Genomic DNA, 25,019 nt, shown 5'->3' with positions numbered 1-25,019 from the left:
TAAATGTTTATTTTCAGTGTCAGATTAACAATACCACCGCTACCATCACTACCAACAATATGATCACTTAAAACAGAGTTACCTGAAATGGTGTATGTTTTTGAAATTATGCCAACAAGCAGATCAGTTAGACCCATGTATTTTTTCTTTTGATTTTTAAAGCCTGCTTTTTATAAATTCAGAGAAGTTTAGGTTCTATCTCTGTCTGTTGTAGCCTACTGCCTTCCTCTCCCTAGTAACATCCCTAGTAATGTCCCAAGTAACATTAAAAAAAAAAAAGTAATTTTCCTTTCCGTTATTTTTAAACTTTAAGCAAATATATATATATATATATATATATATATAGTATTACTAGATATACTATATGTATATATATACTTATTTAGTATTACTACCACCCTCCCCTTTTTGGATGAAAGGTAGTATACTATATACACTTCTTTCCACAGCTTTTTTCAATTGACAATATGTATTCAGGAGCTCACTCCAGTTGTATATAGAGCACTTCATTGCATTATTTTACCATAATTTATTCAAGTAGCCATTTACTGAGGAACTTTGGGGGCAATTTACAGTATTTTATTACATATGGTGCTGCAGTGAATAGTCTTTCACACACTTTTACCACGATATCTTTAGGATAGAGTTCTAGAAGTGGGATTGCTGGCTCAAAGTGTGAATGTGTATAATTCTGCTAGATATTGAGACTCTTTTTACTTCTGCAGTACAGATGAAGGAACAGACTGAGACAGCTGCTCAAGGTCACCTAACCAGTCACTGACAAGTCTGGGGTTTAAACTTAGATATAACGGGTCTCCACAGACTCTGTAGGTCACGGGAAGAGGATTTGCAAGGTGGGAGAGCAAATGAAGAATTTTGCATTTGGACGTCACATTCATTGAATCACATATTCTCACCTTCCAACTCCCAGCACACCAGTTCTTCCTTATCAGAACCTCTAGTCCTCTGACCTCATACTTTCTCTCATTCATCACTTCCCTCCTCATCCGGTAACTAAGGCGGTTCTGCCGCCACTGGTAATCCGGGCCAGTAAACCCGGAAGGCGTATGGAGGGCTTTGCGCATGCCCAGCCACTACGCGCAGATTGGAGCCGCTCGGAGGCAGGACCAGAGTGACGTCATAACGGCGCGCCGCTCCCTGGCGTCCTAGCAAGGTCGCTTTGCAGAGCAGGAGCGCGCGTAAGTGACAAGACCCTGGTTCGGGGGCGCGCCGTATCCTGCTGCCTTGGTATCAGCGGCGACATGTCAGGGTATACGTCCGACGAGAAACTGCGACTGCAACAGCTGCGAGAGCTGAGAAGGCGATGGCTGAAGGATCAGGAGCTGAGCCCCCGGGAACCGGTGCTGCCCCCGCGGAGGGTGTGGCCTATGGAGCAATTCTGGAATAAGTTTTTGCAGGACGGGGCCTCCTGGAAGAAAGTGGTGAGTGACGGCCCTCCCACACACCCACCCTGACTCCCGCCCCGTCGCGGTCCCCGGCCTGGCTGCTGGGACGCCTGCTCACTGTAGCCACATTAGGGACTGAGTCGCTCTACCCCCGAAAGTTCCGGTAGTTCCCCAAGGGAGAATCAGGTTCTACCGAGACTTAGGTTTAGCTGGGACGCTCTCTGGTCCCAGGAATCATGGGCTGGGAGTCAGCAGTAAGGAGTCCGGAGCTTGTATGGTTTTGGGATGGTCTTGCCCTTTGGCTGTCAAGTGTGATGAGAAGGAGGCGAATCTTCGCCTGGGTTTTACAGGACACTGCAGGCTTGGTTCTCTTTTGACTGTGGAGACCTTCCCTCAGAATGATGGCCAAGGATTCACTAGAGTTAAAATTCAATGATTTTAGTATTTGAAGACACTTGTCTGATTTTTGAGGTTGAGATTATAGAGACCAACTAACACTGCACTACCAGAAGGCACAATGAGCCTCTAGCTGGTAATACAGCTCTATGTAATGACCATAAAAGAAGGGGTCCTATTGGTATGCTGAGTGAGTCATATTCAAGAGCCCCCTTTCTTAACCGCTACTACGTACGTTGAACACACGCTTCCATTTAAGAATGCCATTCCTGGACTTTGCAGAAAATCACTCACTCAAGTGCTATCTTTATTTTCAGGGTCTCCTGACATTTTCTTGAGGTCGTTAATTAAATCACATCAATTATGAATGATGAATGCTGTATCTCAGAATTCCTTGCGAGTTTGGCTAATAATAATGGTAATAATATAAGTAACACTTCGGTGCTTACTTTGTGCCTGGCACTTTGCTGAGGGTTTTACATGTGTTAACTTTATTTAATTTTTTACTTCCATAAGGTAGAAACCATTCCTAATCCTCATTTTAAATATGTGGAAACCGAGACTTGCAAAAATTCAGTGATTTACCTGTGGTCCCAGGGCTAGGAATTGAAGAAGTTCACTTTGAAATCCATGTGTATCTTATTGTGCTACAAAGTCTGGTGCAAATTTTTTTAAGAAAGTGGTATTAGATACTTATTTATGATGGTAAAATTAAACTCTAATTCAACTCTCCTCTCTTCTCACCCTTTGTATCTCTGGCATTACTTAACTGATTTGGCAGCCACTGGTTGAAAGTTGACATCCCACCCGTCAGCCAGTGATGTAAGGAAGTAAATAATCATTTGTTGAAATCTGTCTTACCTTACTTTGAATTAACTTTTTCTTTCATAATCATATCTATTACAACACTTAGAATCTAGATTGTCTTTTCCCTGACAGGATAGGTCTGTTTCAGTCAAATTGGTTGCCATGGAAAAGTTCCATTTTTAGCTGTCTTTTGCCTTTCTTTTTAAAAATACTGTGTCTGAAGGCACCTCAAAGTGAGCTCGGAACACCCTTATCCCAGTATGTAAAACATTCTTTTTCCAGCATTAGTGCACTCAAGGTTGTCTGCCCTACACCTAGAATGATACAAGTGGTGTTGATTACGGGTATCTGAAATTGATAAATTAGGGAAATGACTTTACCTGAAAATTCTGTAGTTCTGATTACTCTGGTTAAATTGATTAGAATTATTCTTTCATTATTTATGCCATGTTTTATCTTAAACAAACTTATAATAAGGATATTTTTAGAAGTCTTTTTAAAAACATATTTATAAATACAGTACTATAGTTTTGCAGAATGCTGCTTGTCTTAAGCCTCCTTTGCTTTGAACTCTGTAGGTGTCACCTAGCAGGCACTATGTTTAGTAAGAATATTCGGTGTGTGAGGTTAGCTACAGACTATATGGAAATATATAGCATTTAGAGATTTTACAATAATCGTGATATTGTTATATCACTGATGCTTTTTTTTCTGCCACAAATGTATAAAAAATAAGATATCTATTTCGTTTATGTTTTTTTCCCCCCAGATCTATAAGACGTACCGACACAGTATCTTTGCTTTTACTCATATACTGATCCCTGTCTGGATTATTCATTATTATCTCAAATATCATGTGAATGTAAGTGTGTTTTAAGTATGTATTTTTCAGAATTTATTTTTAATATTGTACAAAATTATTTCCTATGTGGCTATGCCTTACCCAGCTCTACTTAGTGGAAATAATCTGCCACTTATAACTGATTTTGAATTACTTTGAATCCTTTTAGGTAAAAGGTTTAATGAAACTTAGGTAATGTATGGTTTTTCAAAAAGTTGATCTTTATATTAGTTGTTTACAACTTGAATTGCATTTCCTCATGAAACAATGTTTAAATGATCAGAAATGTAGTTGACCTAATAATACTGGTGCAAACTCGGGGTCCTGAGTTGGAAGGGAGAAAATAATTTCTGCTCCTTTTTTTTGAGCACAGATCTGGTATAAGATAAAATTCACAATAGATAAAGGTTATCTTTGTCATCATTTCCTTTTCCTTTGCTCTGTCTGGTTTTTCACAACTTACTTTCTTTAGAATTCAGCATGTCCAAAAGCTTGAATTTTTTTCACTGAAAGATCTTGCATTGAACTGAGTCTGTTGCCATATTTTAAAGGCTAGGGATACCCTGGTGTAGGGTGTTAAGTCCCAGGCAGGGTGAGGAAGGAGTGCATTTTGGGGAGTGGCATGGAAGGGAGAGTGATGGTAGTTGCCCAGCATGGAGTTTTGTAACCCAAAGAGTGAGGAGGGCATTCTTGTGCCCAGTGAGGAGGGTTAGATCCTGAGTGGGTTGCTGAGGGGGTAAGGGGACAGGGAATTGGTGAGTATACCTGTTTGGAGAGCAGCAGTGTCAGCAACCTGGTGTAGGATATTGGAACCTGAGCAAGGGGAGGAAGACATCAGGAAGGAGTGTGGTTTCGGGCAATGATGGAATTGGCAACCCAAAGTAAAGTGTCAGAATCTGAATGAGGTGAGGAGGTTATTAATACTGGAGTGTGATGGTGGAGATGACAGGAGATTGGTTATATACAGGAAGGTTGATCAAATGAGAACATATGTTGATGATACTGGAACCCTGAATTCTCATTGTCAGAAAAGAGAGTTATGCATATGGAATACAGGGAGAAAACCTTGTGGTACTGGAATGGAATTGGAAGTATTGGTGTGACTCATGATTTTTAGTATGTATTGATAAGTATAGAAATAAATATAGCTGTAAATGCAGATATTACCTAGCTCTGTCCATTGATAGGGCCTGTGAGCATTGCTACCCCATGCTATCAATAACTAGCACATCTAGCAGCTGGGCTTATTTTCTAAATATAGTTTTCCACTGAAAGGATCCAGAGCTCCTTGGAGAAATGGCTGATTCCAGGGCTGGGGCAGGGAAAGTACAAGATGAGCTTGTGCCAGAAAGTAAAGAAGTGTGTTCAAAGAATGATGGAGATGAATCAAAAGGACAGAGTCAGCTTGAAAAGACTCCCACTGGAACAAATTTGAGCAGCAAAATAAATGATAGTAATAAATGATAGCCAGCTGTATAAATAAAATGCAAATCCATGAGTCCATACTCATATAAATTAATTAATTAATAAATGGATAGAAGAGAAAGCTTTTTTTTTTGTACAGTAGAGTAAATAAGAAATGGACAAGAAAAGTCACCATTTGAGAATCATCATAGAAATATTTTATTCAGCCAGGGAACATCAAAAGTTGCTAAAATTAATCCCCAAATTCCTACCTTCAACATACTTATTTGTTACAAAGGGAAAAAGAGTAACTTTGTAGTGGAGGAAACCTGGCAGACATCATCTTAATCAAGAAATCTAAATTACATTACCAATAATGGGACAGACTGAAATTGTGTACTACTTGATAGGATGCAATAAGAAGAAAACAATATGTTTTGCGATGTTCCTGCCAAAAATGTATAAGCTGAATCTAATTGATGGACTTTTCTGCATAATAATTGGCTTGTTACCTTTAAAAATGTCAAGATCATGAAAGTTAAAGAACCATGGAAGATTTGTTCCAGATTGAAGAAGACTAAAGGGACTTGTCAACTAAATGTGAACTTGATTCATGGGCACAATCTGCTTCGTCAAAAAAACAAAGAGGGGGCTTCCCTGGTGGCGCAGTGGTTGAGAATCTGCCTGCCAATGCAGGGGACACGGGTTTGAGCCCTGGTCTGGGAAGATCCCACATGCCGCGGAGCAGCTGGGCCCGTGCGCCACAACTACTGAGCCTGCGCGTCTGGAGCCTGTGCTCCACAACAAGAGAGGCCGCGATAGTGAGAGGCCCGCGCACCGCGATGAAGAGTGGCCCCCACTTGCCGCAACTAGAGAAAGCCCTCGCACAGAAACGAAGACCCAACACAGCCAAAAATAAATATAAAAAATAAATAAATAAAAATGCAATAAAATTAAAAAAATTTTTGACCAATGATGAATTTAAAAAAAAAAAAACAAACAAAGAGATGGCATTGGCAGTCAGAACTTTAAACAGCCTACATGATGGATGGAGAACTGGTTATATAAGAGGGGAGTTTTTGATAACTCCAAACAGTTATGGAGACAAGTGATAAAATTTGAATGGGTTCTTCAGACTAGATAGAAGGTATTAATAAATCAATGTTAATTTCCTGATCCTGATGGCTGTATTGTGATTATTTTAAGAATATTGTCCTTATTTGTAGGAAGTACATACTAAAGTAATAAACCAGTCAGCAATTCACTATGAAGCGATTCAGTAAAAAAAATGTTTGGGACTGCCTAACAAATTGTAGCTAATCCAGCTGAGGTTTGCTTTCCTGTAGCCTGATGAAAGGAGAGTGAAACAAATAACTGGGGTTCTCAGAAAATTCACTCTTATGTCACTTGTTCTCTGTTGACTGTGTGGGTTCTTTAAATTTCTGATTGCTGACAACACCTTTGCTTTCTTCACTAAGATTACGTCTGTTGATCATCAACTATGGAATGCCTAGTATGTCTTCCTTTATTGCTGTGGAAAGAATATATAAGACGAAATTCCTGACCTCAAGGAGTTTATAATAAAGTTGGAAGATAGGTATGATTTGGGTAAAAGTATGGAGGAGAAAATCTGTTCCACTTAGAAAAACAAGGAGTTAGTAGTTAGCATGGTCTTGTTTACCGAAGATAGGATTGCCTAGAACTGCGAGTCTCTTGGCTTAGTAGGGTGGGACCAATAAATGGAAGGTCCTGAAAGCTAGGCAGAGGAGGTTGAACTTTACCTGGTAGGCAGTGGGAAGCTTTCCATTTTTAAATAGGAGAGTGAGTTGATAAAGTGATATATTTAAACATAAAAAACATTGATATGTAGGGTGAATTGGAGGGAGGAAAGTATTGACATCAGGCAAATCAGCTGGAGGCGGTTGCAGTTTAGTAGATATTAGTTGATGAGAATCTGGTTAGGGCAGAGATAACAGGAATGAAAAAGTAAAGTGAAGCCAGAAGATACTTTTTCAGGAAGAAATAAATTAAGTCGAGTTTTATTTTTAAGTATTTATAGGACATATTAATGACCCTAAAAAGGAAAATCTTTTTAAACTTAAAAATCATACATCTAAATCAATTATGCATTTTAACTAGAATCCTAAAACTAATCTTTTAGAATCTCTAATAGCCTGATTATCTTAAACATTACAAATACTCTATATCAGAATATATGGATTGTCCCAGTGTTTTCAGAACTTATTAAATTTGACATTCATCTGTTTATACCCTGGGTTAATTTACCTTGTCATATTTGTATTTAACTAAATATTTCTAGGATTGAAAAAACACTTATCTCCTAAGAGAAGAAAATTTAACAAGCTGCAGTTACTAGTTTGACAATTCAAGACATTAATATGGCTGCTTATCTGAGGGATTCATACTTCCAGGTGATTTTTCCTGAGCCACAGATGGACGTAATTAAAGGTTTTATGTCAGTAGATGTCCCAAAGCCTCTCTTTTACCTTATTCTTTGTCTTGGTTTGGGTAGGCCTGCATCCTCTATGTTGCACCCAGTTTACTTCAGCTAATACCTTTATGCTTAATTGAATTTAACATTCTCTCTGAAGACATTTCAGTATCTTCTTGCCTCTGGCCACAGTTTTTAGAGACATTTGAATGTTCTCACACTGTATTCTGAGTTTCTCTCCTGCTTTTGGCTCCAATTTGCCTGAGTCTTACATCATGCCAATAATCTTTTAAATTTTTTGGTGTGGTATCTTGTACAGATGTGTATGCTTAATAAGTACATTTATTTAGCACCTCCTATGTGCAAGGCACTGTTCTTAACACAGGGATATAGCACTGAACAAGGCAGATTGAGTTCCTGTCTTCATGAAATGTTTAGGGAGACTGGCAATAAGTAGATAAGCAAAGAGGTATATAATGTTATAGGAGGTGATAAGTCTATAGGAGAAAAACTAAGGGTAAAAGACTAGAGAATGACAGGGGCTGCTATTTTTATTAAGCTTCTTTGAGGAAGTGCTATTTGAAAAACACAAATGAAATGAGAATCTGGACCAAGCAGGTATTTAGGAGAAGAGCATTTCAGGTAGAGGAATCATTAAGCATAAGGGCTCTGAGGCACAAGCAGGCCTAACTGATTGTATTAATACAAAGGAGCCACTGCAGCTACAGTTCAGAGAGAGAGAGAGAGAGAGAGAGAGAGGGAGAGAGAGGATCAGAGAGGTAGCCAAGGGCCAGATCGTGTTCTTAGAGATCACAGCAAGGACTTTGGTTTTGTTTTGTTTTTTTTTTTGTAAGAATTATGAAACTTTGAGCAGAGGAGTAACAGGAGTGATGCGTCTTAAAAGAATCACTCTACTCTGCCTGCAGTGTGGAGAGCAGACTGTAGGGGGGCATGAGCGGAAGCTGGCAGACTAGTAGGTGAAAAAATGATAAAGGCTTGGACAAGGGTAGTAGTACTAGAGGTGGTGAGAAGCAATTAGATTCAGGATAAAATCTCCTCCTGCTGAGGAGTCAGGGTTTTGGGCCTTCGTAACTAGGAGAGTGAAAGTGCCATTTGCAGAGATAGGGAACAGTTTGGCACTGAGGGACATTAAGTGTTGGACCTGATTAAGTTTGCAGTGCCTCTTTGATCAAGTAGAGATCTTGAGTAAATAATCAGATGTATGAGTCTGGAGCTTAGTGAAAGTTTGGGGCTTAAGTTAACAATTTGGGATATGAGAAAAAAAAGGAAAAAAAATTGGTGCCAGCGTTTCTACTGAAAAAAAAATTGGGTTATGATCTATTTTATTTTAGAAGAAACTCTAAAACTATAATTAACAGAGCATTACTTTTATTGCAGACAAAACCATATGCCATTGTTGAAAGGAAGCCCAGAATATTCCCGGTAAGTCTTAAAACATCTCTGGTTTTTCTTTTGTTTATTATATTTCTCTTTCCTTTCCCAAGTGATCATTAGACTAAAATTTTCCTTCTCACTGAAAGTTTAAGTGCCTGTCTTGTATATTCTTAAAAAAAAAATAGGAGGAAATAATGTGAGGTAGCAATTACAGTTGAACTTGGGATGTGGGCACATTTCTTTTCACCCTGGCTGTAAAGCTTGTGTGACCTTTGTAGTCCTAAAGTGAATTTAAGGTACCAACAGGTTTTCACTGGTGCCGTTTCACGTAGGGTTAAGGACTTAGGGCACTAGCCTGAGCAGACACCTGAGCATTGTAACAGCAACTAAATTCCTCTGTTATTATTTTCCAAACTATCATTTCCTATGGCAGTTTGACCATAACCTCTCCATCTGTGAATTTATAATCTGTTAATGTGTGCTTTAAATTTTATGTTATGAATATGTAGGCTATTATCCTAATTTAAAATAAGCCTTCATCATTAAAAGATTACTTATTAGTCCGTTGGTATTCTACTAGCTGTTTGTGAGGTTATTGTTTAGCAGAGTCAAATACATGTTATGTTCTTGTTCCATTTCCTAGTCACAGATAATGAACTACCATCAATCTCTAAGTTACGTAATTTTAGAAAACAAAACTTGATGTAGATTCTTGCTTCTATCAAATGACATGGTCACAATAATCCATTGACGACTACAACTGAAGGGAATTTTAGGGAGAACTACCAAAATTGGCTAACTCTTCCAGTTGGAATTCTGCTTTAGGAAATAGTAGGGGATTTCTTCTGTATTTCATTGTGTATAATTGATGTGTGTCAGGGCCTAGGTAGGCTCAATTATCTTGTTGTTTCAACAAGTTAGGTAATTTATTTATTCTTCCATTTATACATTTGTTTATCATTTATTTTGCCATTACTGTTCAAAGGAAAAGAAGGAGGACTCTCTTTAGAAGACCATATAGTGATTCCATAGCATCTCTCCTACTTCCGTATTTTTTGCCACTGTGGTTCTTTCCTGTTTCTGTACCATTGACGCCTTTGAGAAGCTGCCCCTTTGAAGACCTGAAGAATGCTCATCTGTACATACCTTAGAATAGGATAGACAGTAACAAACAACAAAAGTTTATTTTCTATTGACATCACAGACTAGCATAGGTCAGACAATTATAGTGAGGCCATTGGGACTATGAGGCTCCAAGATCATAGGGAAAGAGAGGGCTGGATGTCTCAGGGGATGATTTCAAGGTCTAAGCTTGGAAGTAGCTTACATCACTTCTCTTCATGTCCTGTCGGCCAGAACTCATTCTCATGATCCCACATGTCTTTGTGCTTTTTTATGTTTCTCTGCCTCCCATACCTGGAGTCTCTGCCACAGTGTATCCTTCTAGTCAACAAATAGCTCTTTGCTTCCTTCTTCCCACACACGTAACACAAGTCCCTTTCCTAGGGAGAAACCCCAAGGTCCCATTACATCACTTCAACCTAAGATCTTCAGATGATGTATAGTAATATCCATCAGGGTTATTCTTGGAGATTCTTCTCTTGGACATTTGAGGATCAATGGCAAGTGAACTGTATCCCTTGCCTCCCAACCACGCCCATTATTCAACGATGGAATTTGGACAGCATAGCAGTCACTTGGCTCTGAAACCCCAGTGGTCAAACACTGTAAAGACTCCTAACCCCTGTGTGTGGGAAGTTACTTGAACAGGACTGATTTTGCTTCTGGAAGGAACACCTTTGTTCATTGTTCTTCCTGGCCCCTGGCTCAGTCTAGGGGGATTCTTTCTTTTCCATTATCAACCTAGACCACATCTAAAATGAGTACTGGGAAGTAGGCCCTCCTTAGGGTTGTACAGCCTTTAAAGTCTACCTCCTGCTCACAGAAGGTTGAGGGCCAGAGGTTGTTTTAATCAGAAACAGTCATAGGCTTTTATTGTCTGTATGTTTGGTTTTTTTGACCATCTAGTTCTCACATTTGGCAGGCATGGAAAGAAAAATACTTGGTAGGAGTCTAATCTTTTTGCTTCTAGTCAGTCCCACATGCTAGTATCTGTGGTTTCTATACATAGTTATAAAGTTGTCTCATTTCTTTGTCCTTATTCTACTGCCTCTCTCAACTCAGTTGAGAGGCAGCTATGTGGAAGCCACCAGAAACACACTCTAGTTCAAGAGCTACCTTTGTTTCAGTCTGATCTTTGCCACGGTGCTGGGTCCCTCTGTTTACTGAGTTTTATTGGGCTTCTGTTTCTCAGAGTCTTTTCAGTGTTGTTACTGTTTAGAGATTCAGAAACAATCGATCTGATTTTCTAATATTGCAAGGTCCCGAATTTTTAGATTCTTATTTTTATTTCTCCTCTCAAATCAGCCACTTCTTACCTGAGCTTATGTTTCTTAAAATATATTACTAAGGCAGCCACTAGTAGTTAAACACATACTGTAACGTTTTTTCAGGTACTTCTCCTAGAACCTCAAGTTCATTAGACAGTCTGTTTCTAAGTTATTAGTGCCTTTTGTTTCCATCTTATAGCCTCCAATGCCAGTGTCCTTGTAGCCCCACTGCTAAGCCAGTGCCGTGTGGTTCAATTTTTATTACAGCAGCATTAGTACCACTTCAAGTTATTAATTTCTCTGTTAGGGTAATGCTAGCTCTGGTAACAAGTTTTCCCCCAGGTATATAATGGCTTAAACATAATACAAGTTTATACAGTCCTGAGCCGTACCAGGTCAGGGAATGGTAGGTGGTGATGGGGATAATTCTCCTCTACTAAGTCAATTCATGGACTATCAGGCTGATGGAACCTGCTGTCTTAAACAGAGAGCTGAAATTAAAGCTAAGTACTTTGCCTAAAATTATACAGCTTGTCAGTGGAGGGTTCCAGGATTCACACTACTTGGTTCTGGCTTTAAAGTCCATGCCCATTCTGCCATACACACTGTATCTAGGTTTGGAAAGACACCCGAACCAGCTGCCCAAGGAAAGTTTGCATTCTGTCTTTAATATCCATTCTGAGCCAAACTGGTGACTGCCTAACACATTCAGTTGCTGGGAATACATTACCGCCTTATATTGAAGTGAAGATGTTTACCTGCAGCTTTCTAGGGCTTCTGTTTCTTGGGGCCAAGCAAATAAAGATTATCCTTTTATCACTTTGTAAGACAACTTTCATGTCCTTTCTAGTCATTTTTGAGTGAAACTTCCCCTATTCTTTCCCTTATACCTTAAGATTTTGAATACTGGTTGCTCATCTTTAGACAGCTTCTATTTTGCCTGTGTCCCTTTTAAAGTGTGAATGCTAGAAGTGAACTAGATTTTCCAGATGAGGTCTGACCAAATGGAACTATCACCTCTGCAGACAAGATTTTTCACTAATGCATCTTTGTTTTTCTAGGGTGATACAATTCTGGAAACTGGAGAAGTAATCCCACCAATGAAAGAATTTCCTGATCAACATCACTGAAGATTACTTTTAAAATTTCAAAAGTGTTTGAGCCCAAGTTTGTTGCTACATTACCACACTTACTGAATATATTTTCTGGAAAAGTAACTTTAATAAAGTTTACTCAGATATGTGTTGTCTGTTTCTTCCCAAACTGTACGATTCTCTCTGTACAATTTGAGACTCTTTGACTTATCTAACAATAAGTAATAACTGGGCATGCTAAAAAAATGGTATGGGCAATCACCTACTTTTTCTGGCCATTTTTAATTTGGGAAACAGCATGTAGAAAATTACTTAGTCACATGATAGTTTTTTCTTAAACAGTACTTAATCTACTGTGATGTGAAGGTATACAATGTAATGAAATGTTGCAATAAACAAAAGAACAAATTCCACACACTTTTAAAGGCAGCTTTCTGAAACATTTCAAAAGTATTTTAGAAACTCTAGATTAAAAGGCCTAGGTGTAGGTTGCTTTGTTATGTGAGAACGTAAAAGACAAATCTCTAAGTATATGAAAAAGTAGCATATTAGTGGTTATTATAAAGGACGGTATACAAAAATGAGTTTCGAAGCATTTTATTAAAGATTTTACTTTAAATCGAGACACGTGTCAGATGAGCATGAGGTAATGAATTGTATATGCATGGAATCAAATCCAGAGGAATTACAAATTTTCATTCATCCCGAAGATTTTGGGTATTTCTTCCTTAGCTGTCGTCGTGCAGCTACAGTTGATGCATAGATGACGTATCCCCAGGAGAGCAATACGACCGCGAGGAGCAACTAAGAAATGCAAGAGGAGGAGTAAAAGCAAAAACATGTGAGTTGCACTTCCTCCTCCCCCCCATCAGGTTGGTGGGAATTTTAGTGACAAACTCGTAGAAATGTGGTTCCGGAAGCGAGTACACCAAGCCGCTCTTACGTAAGAAGCGGAAGAGCGTGTCCTCCCGGAAGAGGCGGAGTCGAGGTGAGGGAGTGAAAGGCTTAATTCAGCAATGGATTTTGGAGTTTCTGGGCGCTGAAGAAATAGCGGGCTTTCACCCGCGTGCCTCAGGAGTCGACCCCGTGGAGCCCCTCCAGGCCCGGGACCTACCGCTGAATAAATCCGGTCCAGGGTGCGGCGACTCACTGGCTTCATGGTAAGGAGACGGCGGTGGTCCGCGGGCACGGGCGGAAGCCTCAGGCCCTAGAGTAACCTCCGGGGCGGTGGCTGCCGGGCGGCGGCGGCCATCTTTCAGCCGGGCGCGAGCGCCCGCCCACTCGCCTTACGGCGCGTTTCCCCTCGGCTGGGCCGGCCTCTTCCGCCCGGAGCTGTGGGCGGTGTCACGTGACCCGGGGCCAAGCCCGCCTTTCGGGAAGGAGGTGAGAGAAACGAGAAAGTATGTTGGAAGTGTTTTTTGCCACTAAAGTGGTATAGGCTTGACTCGTCAGCCGGTCTTCCTTCAGTTCCAGAGCAGTATTAATACGAGATAAGGTACCGTCGTGTGCATTTAAAAGTTTATTTGGAAAAATAATCCACGTTTTAAATACTACGCCGACGTCTCGCGCTCAGAGAATTCATGTTTCCTCCCGGATCTCTTCCCACAATGTAGGTAGTTCGTGTATTCATCTTTGATGTAAACAAGAATACCACCCGCTTTTATGTAACTGACGAATCGTTGTGGGAATCCCTGTTAATTGAGCTTTTCTTCAAGAAACAAGTCTTTGAGAACGCAATGGCTTGTTGATGTCAGTGATACTTTTAAGAAGAAATAACGTGGCATGAATTACCCGGCAGAATGTAGCTGCCAATCAGCAAGTGTTTATTGAACGTTTCTATGCTTAGGACAGTAGCACGATCAAATATTAAACCGAAGGACAGAGTTTGGCACGCGGAGCCAAGTTCAGCCCTAGAATGTTCGGTACACTCACATTTGAGGCGAAGAATGGGGCAGAGGGCCGCTTTAGGCTCCAGACGTTATGTCTCTGTAATCTCAGCTGTCGCCTAAACAGTTTTAATGCAGATTTTGGAGAGTGGGGAAGGGTAAAAACGTTATCTGTTTTGGGAAGATTTCAAGGCCCTATTCTCTTAGGTTAAATCCCTGTTTATCCCTATACTGGAGTTGATCTCTCTCTGAAAACTGTAGGCCTCTGATTTGGGTATTCCATTCGAATCCCGGTGTTGTTTCCTAACTCTGCAGCCGGAGGTAGTCCCTTAGCCTCCGGGTAACTCAGTTCCTTTATCTATACACCAGATACAGTTTTAGTAAGTTCTCATAGAGTTTGGTGAGGTTTAAATGAGACCAAGCTAGTTATCGTGTCTTCCGGGTAAATTAGAAGCGAACTTTAAACTAGTGCCCCTGTAATCCCCAGAGATTAGTAGCAACCAGAGTGACGGTACGATAGCGATTTCTGCCTCGGAGGGTCAGGTCGCTCTCATTCCAGGAGCGGAGGGGGTTGGGGGAAGGGCCGGGCTCGGGCCGAGCGCGCTAAGCCCCGCCTTCAGTGCCGGCGTCCTCTACCGCGCATGCGTTACGCAGGCGGGTGCTGTGTTTTGACTTGCTGGGGGTCGCGGAGTGGGTTTCGCTTTCTGCCACCGCTTTCTGCCACCGCCCCCAAGCAGCCATTGGTGATGAGCGCTTTACGTCGCAGGGGTCGCAGCAGCCGCCGGGGTCTCCGCTGTCTCGCGAGGAGGGTGAAGCGCCCCTGCCTACTCCCGCTCCTGAGGGCCGGCGGAGAAGTCGCCGGGTTCGCCTTCGCGGGTCCTGCCGTCACCGACCCAGCTTTCTGGGCCGTCGGGAGCTTGCCACGAGCTCCCCAGCCGGGCCTGCGCCGGTATCCTCCGAGGTGAGTGAGATCGGGAACAATGGGGCGCCGGGGTCGGAAGGGCTGGGCGATCTGGAGCTCCCGCCTGCAGCTAGGCCCAGGGTCGAGGGAGCTGCGGTCCGGGCCTGAGGCGCCGTGGCTGCCCGGCGGGCCGGCGTCCCGGCGGCTCCCGCCGCGCACCTGTGGATCCGTGCCGGTGGGCGGGGGAGGGCTGCTTTCTGAGAAGCGCTCCCGAGGGCGCGAGCCCAGCCGTGTACTGGAAGGAGCTTGGTCTCCGGGGGGAAAAGCCGACACAAAACACAAAACGTTCGAGTCTGAGTCGTGGCATCGCCGCTGTCAGAGATGTGACCTTGGGCGGGCCCCTAATCTCTCTGAGTATGTCTGTAAAACGGGAGTAACGGTATTTTAGTTCGTTGTGATTATGTAATGCACGCGGTGTTTATCTTAGATCCTGGCAGTTGGCAGTTCTCAGCCAAAGGAAGTGACTGTCGCCGTGACTGTTGGAGTTTGTACACTGTTTACACCCCGTGAGCTTGTGACTTCTTCATCCATCAAGTCAGCGCAGCTTTCCTCACGGGCTGCTGATTGGTAGACTGGAAGGGGGCAGTACTGAGATGAGGCAAATAGTGATTTGAGAGGAAAAGTAAATAGAATTTTTGGTAGGTAATTTTCAAGATTGTTTAAGATAAATTCAAAAAGAGTTACCGAAGATTTAAGTTAATAGCGGTGAGGGTTGGGCTTTTTAGTTTGTTTTTAGTCAGTGATTTTGAAAGCTACAGAGTCAGCCAAAGCAGTCATGCTTATCTGGAATGAGTGGCTTTAGAGGGGAATGGTTCCCAAGCAATTCTTTTTATTGCTGAAACTGGAATTAAATTTTGTAGGGTCTGGTCAGTATTTAAGTTTTCTAGGGTCTCGTTAGTAGATCCTATAACTTCTGTTTGATTTCTTGGAATTGGTGATTAGATTGCAGTTCAGAGACGTACATGATTTCTTTAAGGTCACAAGAGATTGGGCCCAGATTGTTTTTAATACTTGGTATATTTCTAGTTCATCCACTTGTGAACCCTTTTTAGCCACATTGCTTAGATATATTAAGTACAATATTGATATTAATATGAAAATCATTTAGTTATAGACTGTCATCTTTCTGGGCATTTTATAATCAGTTATGGATGATGGAAATGATCAAAATTAACTTTATTTTCACATAACATAGGAAAACAGTATTAAGTTCTTACTGCCCACCAAGCACTATGCTACGGGTTTACGTGGAATATATCCCTTCACACAGCCACCTTTTCAGGTGGGTACTGTTACTCAGCCTGTTTTAGAATTGAGAAAATGTAAGATTTTGTGAAGTAAAATAACTTCCTCAAGGTCACGCCACTAGTAATTGGTTTTGATTCTCAGCCCTGGCTCAACATTAGAATTAACATCACTCCGTCAATGTAATCAGCCAGTGATTAAATTGTATATACAGTGATAATTTAAGGAATGCCGTAGAAGATGACTTTTATAGGAAGTCTGGTTTTATTAAATATTTAATTCTGCAGAGCATTCCTAGTTTGTATCCCTGTGCAGTTTTTTAAATGTCTGGTTTGTGGTCTAATTTAGATTCTAGCCTCCCGACTCTTTATCACCCTCCACCTGTCCACCCCCACCCCCATCCATTTTCCCTAGATATGTATGGTCGTTGATTATCTGAAATTTCCCCCAACGTGTGATATGGAGCGTTCTTATCCCTGTTAAAGCCAACACATTTGAAGATTTGGGGAAGGGAAGGTTTTGCTTAATCAGTTTATTCTAAAGATGGTAAACTTTATTTAGAATTTGGGAGGCAGTTAAGGAAAAAAGGGTTCAGAAGAACTGATTAACTTATCCCCTATGGGGAAATTAATTTGAGGTCCTAATTCCTAGAGTGCTCGGATAGAGAAACTTTTATCACAGGCTTCTTCTAGAACCTGAAGCACTAAATCTATCATCAGGTCCACCTTTGCTACCTGACCCGGAACTCTCCCGCAGACCTACAAATCTTAAATCTGTCTCCTAGCCATCCCTGTTCTATGCCTTAATTTGTATTTTTGAAACAGTTTTGTTGAGATGTGATTTATATTTCATCCATAAAGTTCACTTCTTTAAAATATAAAATACAGTGGGGTTTAGTGTATTTATGGAGTATATTTGTGCAACTCTAATTGAACATTTTCATCATCCTAGGAAGAAACCTCATAACCCCCCCCCCGCCCCGCAACCACCAGTCTGCTTTCTATCCATTTGCCTATTCTGTAAATTTCCTATAAAATAGCATACAACATGTGATCTTTTGTGATTGATTTTTTTTCATGTAGCATAATGAAAAAACTCATCCATGTTGTAGCATGTGTCAGTACTTTATTCCTTTTTATTGTCAAATATTCCATTGTATGGAGATTCCATATTCATCAGTTGATGGGCATTTGGGTTATCTCCACTTTTAAGCTCTTAGGACAAACACTGCTATGACTATTCACTTACAGTTTTTTGTGTGGGCATGTTTTTGTTTCTCTTGCATGGATAGGTGTGGAATTGCTGGGTCATGTGGTAATTCTACTTCATTTGAATTAGCAAATATTTTAATTTTAGTATTTAGTGATGATTTTGAAAGAGTAAATCCTTTATATGATGATTTATATTCATTGCCATTATTTGGTGTTTCCGATGAATGCCATTCTTTGTACCGAAAGATATTCCTGTATAGAAATACAAAACAGGACTAATAATTTGTTCTTTTTTACCTACTATGGATGATGTTACTCATCATTCTTTAGACTGGTGCTGTCAAATTGGTTAACAGACTTAGAAAACTAGGGAAGGGAGGACTAAAATTCCATTTAAAAAATTACAATTAGTTGAGATTTTGTTTTATTTGAACTTCAAGTTATTACCAAATAATTTTTTTTAATGAATGCATTCTGGGTTGTAATTTTTATGTGAACTGGAAATGTTTAGTAAACACTAAAATTGTGTATTCCAAAGAAACAAATTAAGATAAAATGTATTAACTTGAATTTCACCAGTCTTTTTTGAATTCTAATTATCCCTTTCTTATATAGAGGGGCAAACTAAAGTCCAGAGTTAATGTGAATTTCTCCAGTTGACGGAGTTAGTTTTAGGTGAAACCTGGTCTTCAATCCAGATCTGATAATCTCTCCAGTGCCCTAGTTCACTCTTCACTCCTTCCCCTAATGCACATGTACAGTCTCTTATCCTAATAGTTTTTATTTTTAAGATTTTTTTCTCCTGAGTAGGAGAATTTAGAAATATTAGAAGTAGGGGGAAATGCTGAGAAATTTATGTAATATTAAGGTTTCAGACTTTAAATATATTAGCAAAAATGCAATTAGTATTAATATATTTATAATTCTATTTAAGAACAATGGTAATTTTTACATTTCCACTCTAGAAACAGAGGACTGGAAGTATTTGGAACCCCCTGAAGAAACTTGTTCAGCGTTAATTGGTTTCCTATTAAGTTATAGCTCTGAGAAAGCTAAGATGCCCCAGATGAGCAGTTTAATTTGAAGTCTATGGTGAAGTACTTATATTTTACAATAATATTGATAGGTTTTGATCGTGGGCTTTGTTTTTGTTAGACCTAGGTATGGCCAGTGAGTTTCTTGTTTAGAAAATTGCAATTCTATTATTTGACTAGATAGCAGTTGACTCATGATGGGACTTTCTGTGATGGTGGAGAAAGATCAATAATAGGCCCAGGAAAACATAAAGGAAGAAACTAATATTTAACATCTATAAAATGATTAGTATAGAAAGCAGCTAAAGAGGGATTTTATAAGATAACAAGGCCAAAATGTAATGCAACTAGATTTCAGCTCTGGAAAATTCATTTTGTAAGTTATGGGTCTATATAAACTGACAGATTTAAAGCAAACAGAATTAATCTTTAAGATTCTAGTGATCCTTGTGAGAAAAGATAAGGAAGGAGGCTGAAAACATGATTTCAAGGTACTTAGTGACTGACTGGATTAAATAAAAAGGCGGAAGAAAAGCTTCTTAGGGATGCTGAAAGGAGTCAGTGATGAACTGAATATAATAGTGTAGTAAGAATAGTGCAGTATAACAGTAGTGTAGTAATAATAACAGCAACTAACACTTACTCGGCAGTTGCTATAAGCCAGGCACTGCCCATGAGTGCTTTTATATTTTGTTATTTCATTTAATCTTCACTAACATCCTTTTTTGTGTGTGAAAGAATCTTCCACTAAAAACCACAGAATTGGTTCAAATAGGTGAACTTTCTGGTATGCAAATTTTCTCCCTAAAGCTGTTTTTAAAGATACATGTATAATACTTACTACAAACAAAACAATTGAGTAGTCCGTAGTGTTTGGGGCATATGTATGCAAGATATAAAACCATGTGTAGAAGTAACTCCACCTGAGTGGAGTTATTCTCATAACCTGAGAATTATGATATTTTTGGTTTTTGTTTTCTAAAGAAGGATGGCGGGGGCGGCGGGGAAGCACATAAACGGACATTTAAAAAAATCGGGAAAAACCATGAGAAAATGTTAGCTCTGAGTGGAGGATACATGGGTACTTGGTATATTTTTTTTTGCACTTTTTTGTATATATCAAATCTTTCTCAAATTATTTTTTAAAAAAGAATAATAGAATATTATATAATATTTGAGAGCTTACTATGGACCAGGCACTTTTTCTAAGGGCTTTTTTTTTTTTTTTTTTAAACCCTGTGAGGCAGGTTCTAGTATCAGTGAGCTACAGATGAAATTGAAGCATAAGGATGGTAACTAGTAACTAATCCATAGTCACACTGGTAATGTGCAGGAGGATTCAAACCCAGGAAATCTGACTTTAGAGCTTGTCCTTTAAGTAGTGTATTACTATGCTACACTGCCCCTTTATGTTACAAAGACAATAAACTACTTAACTATTTTTACCAAAGTATGTTTCACAGTCATTTGCATTTTTTTCAGATTTAGTCATTTCTTTTTTATCAGGTTACTGATGTATTTTTTTCCCTTTTACAGATAATGGCATCAGCCGCTAAGGAATTTAAAATGGACAACTTTTCACCTAAAGCTGGCACTAGCAAATTGCAACAGACAGTACCAGCTGATGCATCTCCTGATTCTAAGTGTCCTATATGCTTGGATAGGTTTGATAATGTGTCTTACTTAGATCGCTGTTTACATAAGTTCTGTTTTCGCTGTGTACAGGAGTGGTCAAAAAACAAAGCTGAATGTCCACTATGTAAACAGCCCTTTGATTCTATTTTCCATTCTGTGAGGGCAGAAGACGACTTCAAGGAGTACGTACTAAGGCCTTCGTACAATGGTTCTTTTGTTACCCCTGATGTTCGACGATTCCGCTATCGTACAACTATGACAAGGGAACGAAGTGCTTCTATTTATTCACCTAACAGTACCATGAATAGAAGAACAACAACTCCACCAGATAGTGGAGTAATATTTGAAGGGTTAGGCATTTCAGCAAGACCTAGAGATGGTGAAATTCCTCCATTTATGAGACAGATTGCAATAAGGAGGCCAGCTACTGCAGATGAAAGATCTTTGCGGAAAATTCAAGAACAGGATATTATTAATTTTAGGCGAACTCTCTATCGTGCTGGTGCTCGAGTTAGAAATATTGAAGATGGTGGCCGCTATAGGGATATTTCAGCTGAATTTTTCCGTAGAAATCCGGCTTGCCTTCACAGATTAGTCCCCTGGTTAAAACGTGAACTCACAGTTCTCTTTGGAGCTCATGGATCATTAGTGAATATTGTCCAGCATATCATCATGAGTAATGTTACTCGCTATGACTTGGAGAGTCAGGCATTTGTGTCTGATTTAAGGCCATTTTTACTTAATCGGACTGAACATTTTATACACGAATTTATCAGTTTTGCCCGATCTCCATTTAACATGGCAGCCTTTGACCAGCATGCAAATTATGATTGTCCTGCTCCTTCATATGAAGAAGGTAGCCATTCTGATTCTTCGGTCATAACAATATCTCCCGATGAAGCAGAGACCCAAGAGCTGGATGTTAATGTAGCTACTGTTAGTCAGGCACCATGGGATGATGAAACTCCAGGGCCATCTTATTCAAGCTCAGAGCAGGTACATGCTGCCATGTCTTCCCTTTTAAATACTTCCGACAGTTCAGATGAAGAACTTGTAACAGGAAGAGCCACATCTCAGATGCAAGGAGTACAAACCAATGACAACATAAATAACGACAGTGATTCTTCTTCAGATAATTGTGTCATTGTTGGGTTTGTTAAACCACTAGCTGAGAGGACCCCAGAACTTGTTGAACTGTCCTCTGATTCTGAGGAGTTAGGTTCCTACGAGAAAATGGAGACCGTGAAGGCACAAGAACAAGAGCAGTCTTACAGTTCTGGTGATAGTGATGTTAGTAGATGTTCATCTCCACACTCTATCCTTGGAAAGGATGAACAAATAAATAAAGGTCATTGTGATTCTGGTACAAGAATCAAATCAAAGAAGGAAGAGAAACGGTCTGTATCATTGTCCTCTCCCAGAGACCTGAGCTCATCCATCAGAGGAGACAGGGTATATTCCCCATATACCCGCAGACACAGAAGGAGGGGAAGATCCAGAAGTTCAGATTCATGTTCCCAGGGTAGGAGTGGGCATGATCAGAAGAATCGTAGGAAGCATCATGGGAAGAAAAGAATGAAAAGCAAACGATCCAGAAGCAGGGAGAGTAGCAGACCTAGAGGTAGAAGAGACAAAAAGAGATCAAGAACTAGAGATAGCAGTTGGTCAAGAAGAAGCCAAACTCTGTCTCTAAGTAGTGAAAGCACAAGCAGATCAAGATCTCGTAGCAGTGATCGTGGTAAAAGAAGATCACGGAGCAGAAATCGAGATCGTTACTATTTAAGAAATAATTATGGAAGCAGATATAAGTGGGAGTATACTTACTATAGTAGAAACAAGGACAGGGATGGCTACGAATCATCTTACAGGAGGAGGACTCTGTCCAGAGCTCACTATTCCAGACAATCTTCAAGTCCAGAATTTAGAATTCAGTCTTTTTCTGAAAGAACAAATGCTAGGAAAAAAAATAATCACGGTGAAAGAAAATATTACTACTATGAAAGGCACAGATCAAGGAGCCTATCTAGTACTAGATCAAAGACTGCATCTACAGGGCCTGACCGGGTGAGAAATGAAAAGCCTGGCGGGAAACGAAAATACAAAACACGGCATTTGGAGGGTTCTAACGATGTGGCCCAACCATCTCGGGAATTTGCTTCTAAAGTAAAGGAAGGTCATTACTCAAAATCTTCATCAAAATTGGATGGAAGCTACAAAAATGAGAGTGACAGCTTTTCAGATAGCCGATCATCAGACAGAGAGACAAAGCACAAGAGAAGAAAAAGGACCCGGAGCCTAAGTGTAGAGATAGTTTATGAAGGGAAAGCTACCGATACAACTAGACACCATAAAAAGAAAAAGAAAAAACATAAGAGGAAGCATAAGAAACACCATGGCGATAATGCTTCACGTTCCCCAGTTGTGATTACCATTGACAGTGACAGTGATAAGGATTCTGAAGTAAAGGAGGATACAGAACGTGACCTTAGTGGTCCTCAAGACCCTCTACAAAACGAATTTTTGGTTCCTTCCTTGGACCCATTTGAAACTAAAGATGTAGTTACAATAGAAGATGAATTTGGTGTCCTGGGCAAGGAGTGTGATATTACCATACTTAATAACAACTTGAATAATGCCAACAAAACTGTAGATAATATTTCACCCCAGGCAGCTTCAATTGAACAGACTCTTGATGTAAGAGAAGAGAACACCTTTGCCTCTGATTTGGAGAGCCAGCCCAGTAATGTCTCTTATCAGATTGAGTCATCAAGGCGATTGCCATCTCCACGGATATCATTAATGTCAGTGTCTCTTGGTAGAGACCATGATATGTCTTAAAACTGCCAAAGCGTCTCATTGAGAATTCTGATGGTATAAAAAGGAAAAAAGAAAAAAGAACAATGTCATCTACTGCAGTCTGTTTAAAGATGACACTTGGTGAAAACTCTTTTTCCCCTTAAAAGTATTTTGTGATTTTTTTTGTGTGTGTGTTAAAAATTTGTAAAAATCATTATTTGTTCAAAAAATATGTATGTCCCACCCTCAGAGATATGCACTTTTAAGTGAAGAAAGTGATATTGCTAGCAGTTTATTTAAAACTTGGGATCCTTTTTAAATAAAAAATATAAATTTTAGAAGTTATTTCATAAAGCCATATGGTATTGACATATTTTTAAAGTAGTCAATGAGTATTTTTGAATTTTTTTTTGAGAGGTATTCTGGAAATGTGTTATAAGCTAGGAGAATCCCTTTGGACAGTCTTTATTTTTCTTCTTAAAAATTTGTATGATTCAAAACCATTTCTTCAGGTTAAATTGAGGCATTTTATCTGCACAGTTTATCTTGACATCTGCCAAAAGAAAACTTTAAATATTTCCTTTATATACTTGTTTATCTGGACTGCCAGTAAAGCAAATGTGTATTCAACAAAAGAAAAAATAAAACAGTAACACTTTAAAACAATCCAAAAATTTTCCTATGCAGTATTGATTTTTTTTAAAATCAAATTATTTTAGTGGAGCTAAACTCTTGTAAATAGTTAAGAATATCCTTGTGTTATAAATACTGAATTTCACAGTTTTAATGTGAACTACATTTAACCTCACAGTTTTAATGATTATTTTGGTTCTTTAATCTGATTATGAAGAGTATCTTAATTTGCTGTCTTCAGTAAAATGCAGTTATGTAGTATGTAGCTTACTAAAAACAAAAAAACCCTTGCCTGACTTTTTATATTGGTAGTTCTTTTACACAAAGTGGCTGTGTTTGTTTATGTTTTATTCTGGTTTAGAGATGATAAAAACTGCTGTACATCTATAGCCTGACGTAGGATTGCCAGTGAACAGCAGAACTTGGATGAGATCTAAATTTAGCCGTCACTTTGCCTTGCTCCCATGTTCATTCATTGTTCAACAGAAATTGGAATGTCTGCTGTGTGTGGCAGGTTTTTAGGGATTCAGTGATAGAACAAAGCAGGTATATTCCCTTTCTTCATGGGAGATATATATATATATATATATATATAAACATCACAAACTATAAGCTCTCTGGAGACAAAGTATAATTTCCTTAAGAGCATACAGTGGTGGCCTAATCTCAGGTGGAAGTAGTGGTTGAACTGAAATCCAGAGAACAAGTAGATATTAACCAGGAGTAGAGTTGTCAGCAAAGGGGATGTGCAGAGATCCAAAAGGCAGAAAGGGAGTCTGGCATATTCTAAGGACTAAAAGAAGCAGGCTTAGCTAAAGGACAGAGAGTGCGGGACCAAGCTTTGTAGGCCCTGCTAAGAGTTTGTGTTTATCCTAAGGGCAGTAGGAAACTGGTTTGTAAAGTAATGAGACTCTAAAGTTGACACAGACAATTTTAGTAAGCCCAGACGTTGAGAAATTGTGGGATGATTATAGCTGATCAAAGAATATACTTTGAAATTATGAAATGACTGTAGTTTTTCTTAAGTATTAAAAATGTAAGAATGCTGTTTTATTCCACATTCTGCTTTTGCATGATATTTTAGTGAACACCCATCTTAATGTTTTGAGTTAAACACTTAGTGAAAACCCATCTTAATACATGGCACCATCACATCATCCTCTTAGGTGTTCAAGCCAAAAATTTCCAAGTCTTTGATTCTTCGTTCTCCTTCAGCCCTCTCATCCAGTCACTGAATCTTGGTCACTAGATATTTTTCTAATATTTCTAATGTGTCTGTACCATCATCCAGTCTAGGCAGCCATGATCTCTCACCTGTACTACCATAATGGGTCTGCATTCACTGTTTACCTCCATCCATTCTTGATGTAGCTTTCAAAAGACCTTTAAAAACATTTTTTTCCCCCTTTCATTCTACTTAAAATCCTTCAGTA

General features: G+C 39.5%; 3 protein-coding genes across 4 annotated transcripts; 2 read left to right on the top strand and 1 right to left on the bottom strand.

Moving 5' to 3' along the window:
- The first annotated feature begins 1,137 nt into the window (after positions 1-1,137).
- Positions 1,138-12,315, top strand: NDUFB6 (NADH:ubiquinone oxidoreductase subunit B6). 2 transcript variants are annotated; one of them, XM_061199149.1, is made up of 4 exons: positions 1,138-1,442; positions 3,379-3,471; positions 8,705-8,749; positions 12,153-12,313. In XM_061199149.1, the coding sequence occupies exons 1-4, from the start codon at positions 1,263-1,265 to the stop codon at positions 12,219-12,221; spliced, it is 387 nt and encodes a 128-aa protein (XP_061055132.1). In that variant the 5' UTR covers positions 1,138-1,262; the 3' UTR covers positions 12,222-12,313. The 2 variants fall into 2 exon arrangements, with proteins under 2 accessions (XP_061055132.1, XP_061055133.1); XM_061199150.1 differs by lacking the exon at positions 3,379-3,471 and having other exon boundaries at positions 12,153-12,315.
- A 451-nt stretch (positions 12,316-12,766) lies between these two features.
- On the bottom strand, positions 12,767-13,453 carry SMIM27 (small integral membrane protein 27). The gene is made up of 2 exons (XM_061199148.1): positions 13,300-13,453; positions 12,767-12,989 (listed from the first exon to the last, which is right to left on the bottom strand). The coding sequence occupies exons 1-2, from the start codon at positions 13,342-13,344 to the stop codon at positions 12,885-12,887; spliced, it is 150 nt and encodes a 49-aa protein (XP_061055131.1). The 5' UTR covers positions 13,345-13,453; the 3' UTR covers positions 12,767-12,884.
- On the top strand, positions 13,168-23,530 carry TOPORS (TOP1 binding arginine/serine rich protein, E3 ubiquitin ligase). Its single transcript, XM_061199147.1, has 3 exons — positions 13,168-13,345; positions 14,838-15,032; positions 20,059-23,530. Exons 1-3 carry the CDS (start codon positions 13,343-13,345, stop codon positions 22,993-22,995), a joined length of 3,135 nt encoding a protein of 1,044 aa, XP_061055130.1. The 5' UTR covers positions 13,168-13,342; the 3' UTR covers positions 22,996-23,530.
- The last annotated feature ends 1,489 nt before the right edge of the window (positions 23,531-25,019 follow it).

This window comes from Eubalaena glacialis, chromosome 9, assembly GCF_028564815.1.
Source record: "Eubalaena glacialis isolate mEubGla1 chromosome 9, mEubGla1.1.hap2.+ XY, whole genome shotgun sequence".
In the NCBI taxonomy this organism is placed as follows: domain Eukaryota; kingdom Metazoa; phylum Chordata; class Mammalia; order Artiodactyla; family Balaenidae; genus Eubalaena; species Eubalaena glacialis.
This window is presented reverse-complemented; position numbering and strand designations above follow the sequence as displayed.

Coding starts and splice junctions, on each gene's coding strand:
- SMIM27 (XM_061199148.1), bottom strand. CDS start 13,344: ATGAAGCCAGTGAGTCGCCGCACCCTGGACCGGATTTATTCAGCG. Junction 12,990..13,299: donor TGGACCGGATTTATTCAGCG/GTAGGTCCCGGG, acceptor TGCATTTCTTAG/TTGCTCCTCGCGGTCGTATT.
- TOPORS (XM_061199147.1), top strand. Junction 15,033..20,058: donor CTGCGCCGGTATCCTCCGAG/GTGAGTGAGATC, acceptor TCCCTTTTACAG/ATAATGGCATCAGCCGCTAA.
- NDUFB6 (XM_061199149.1), top strand. CDS start 1,263: ATGTCAGGGTATACGTCCGACGAGAAACTGCGACTGCAACAGCTGCGA. Junction 1,443..3,378: donor GGGCCTCCTGGAAGAAAGTG/GTGAGTGACGGC, acceptor TTTTCCCCCCAG/ATCTATAAGACGTACCGACA. Junction 3,472..8,704: donor ATCTCAAATATCATGTGAAT/GTAAGTGTGTTT, acceptor CTTTTATTGCAG/ACAAAACCATATGCCATTGT.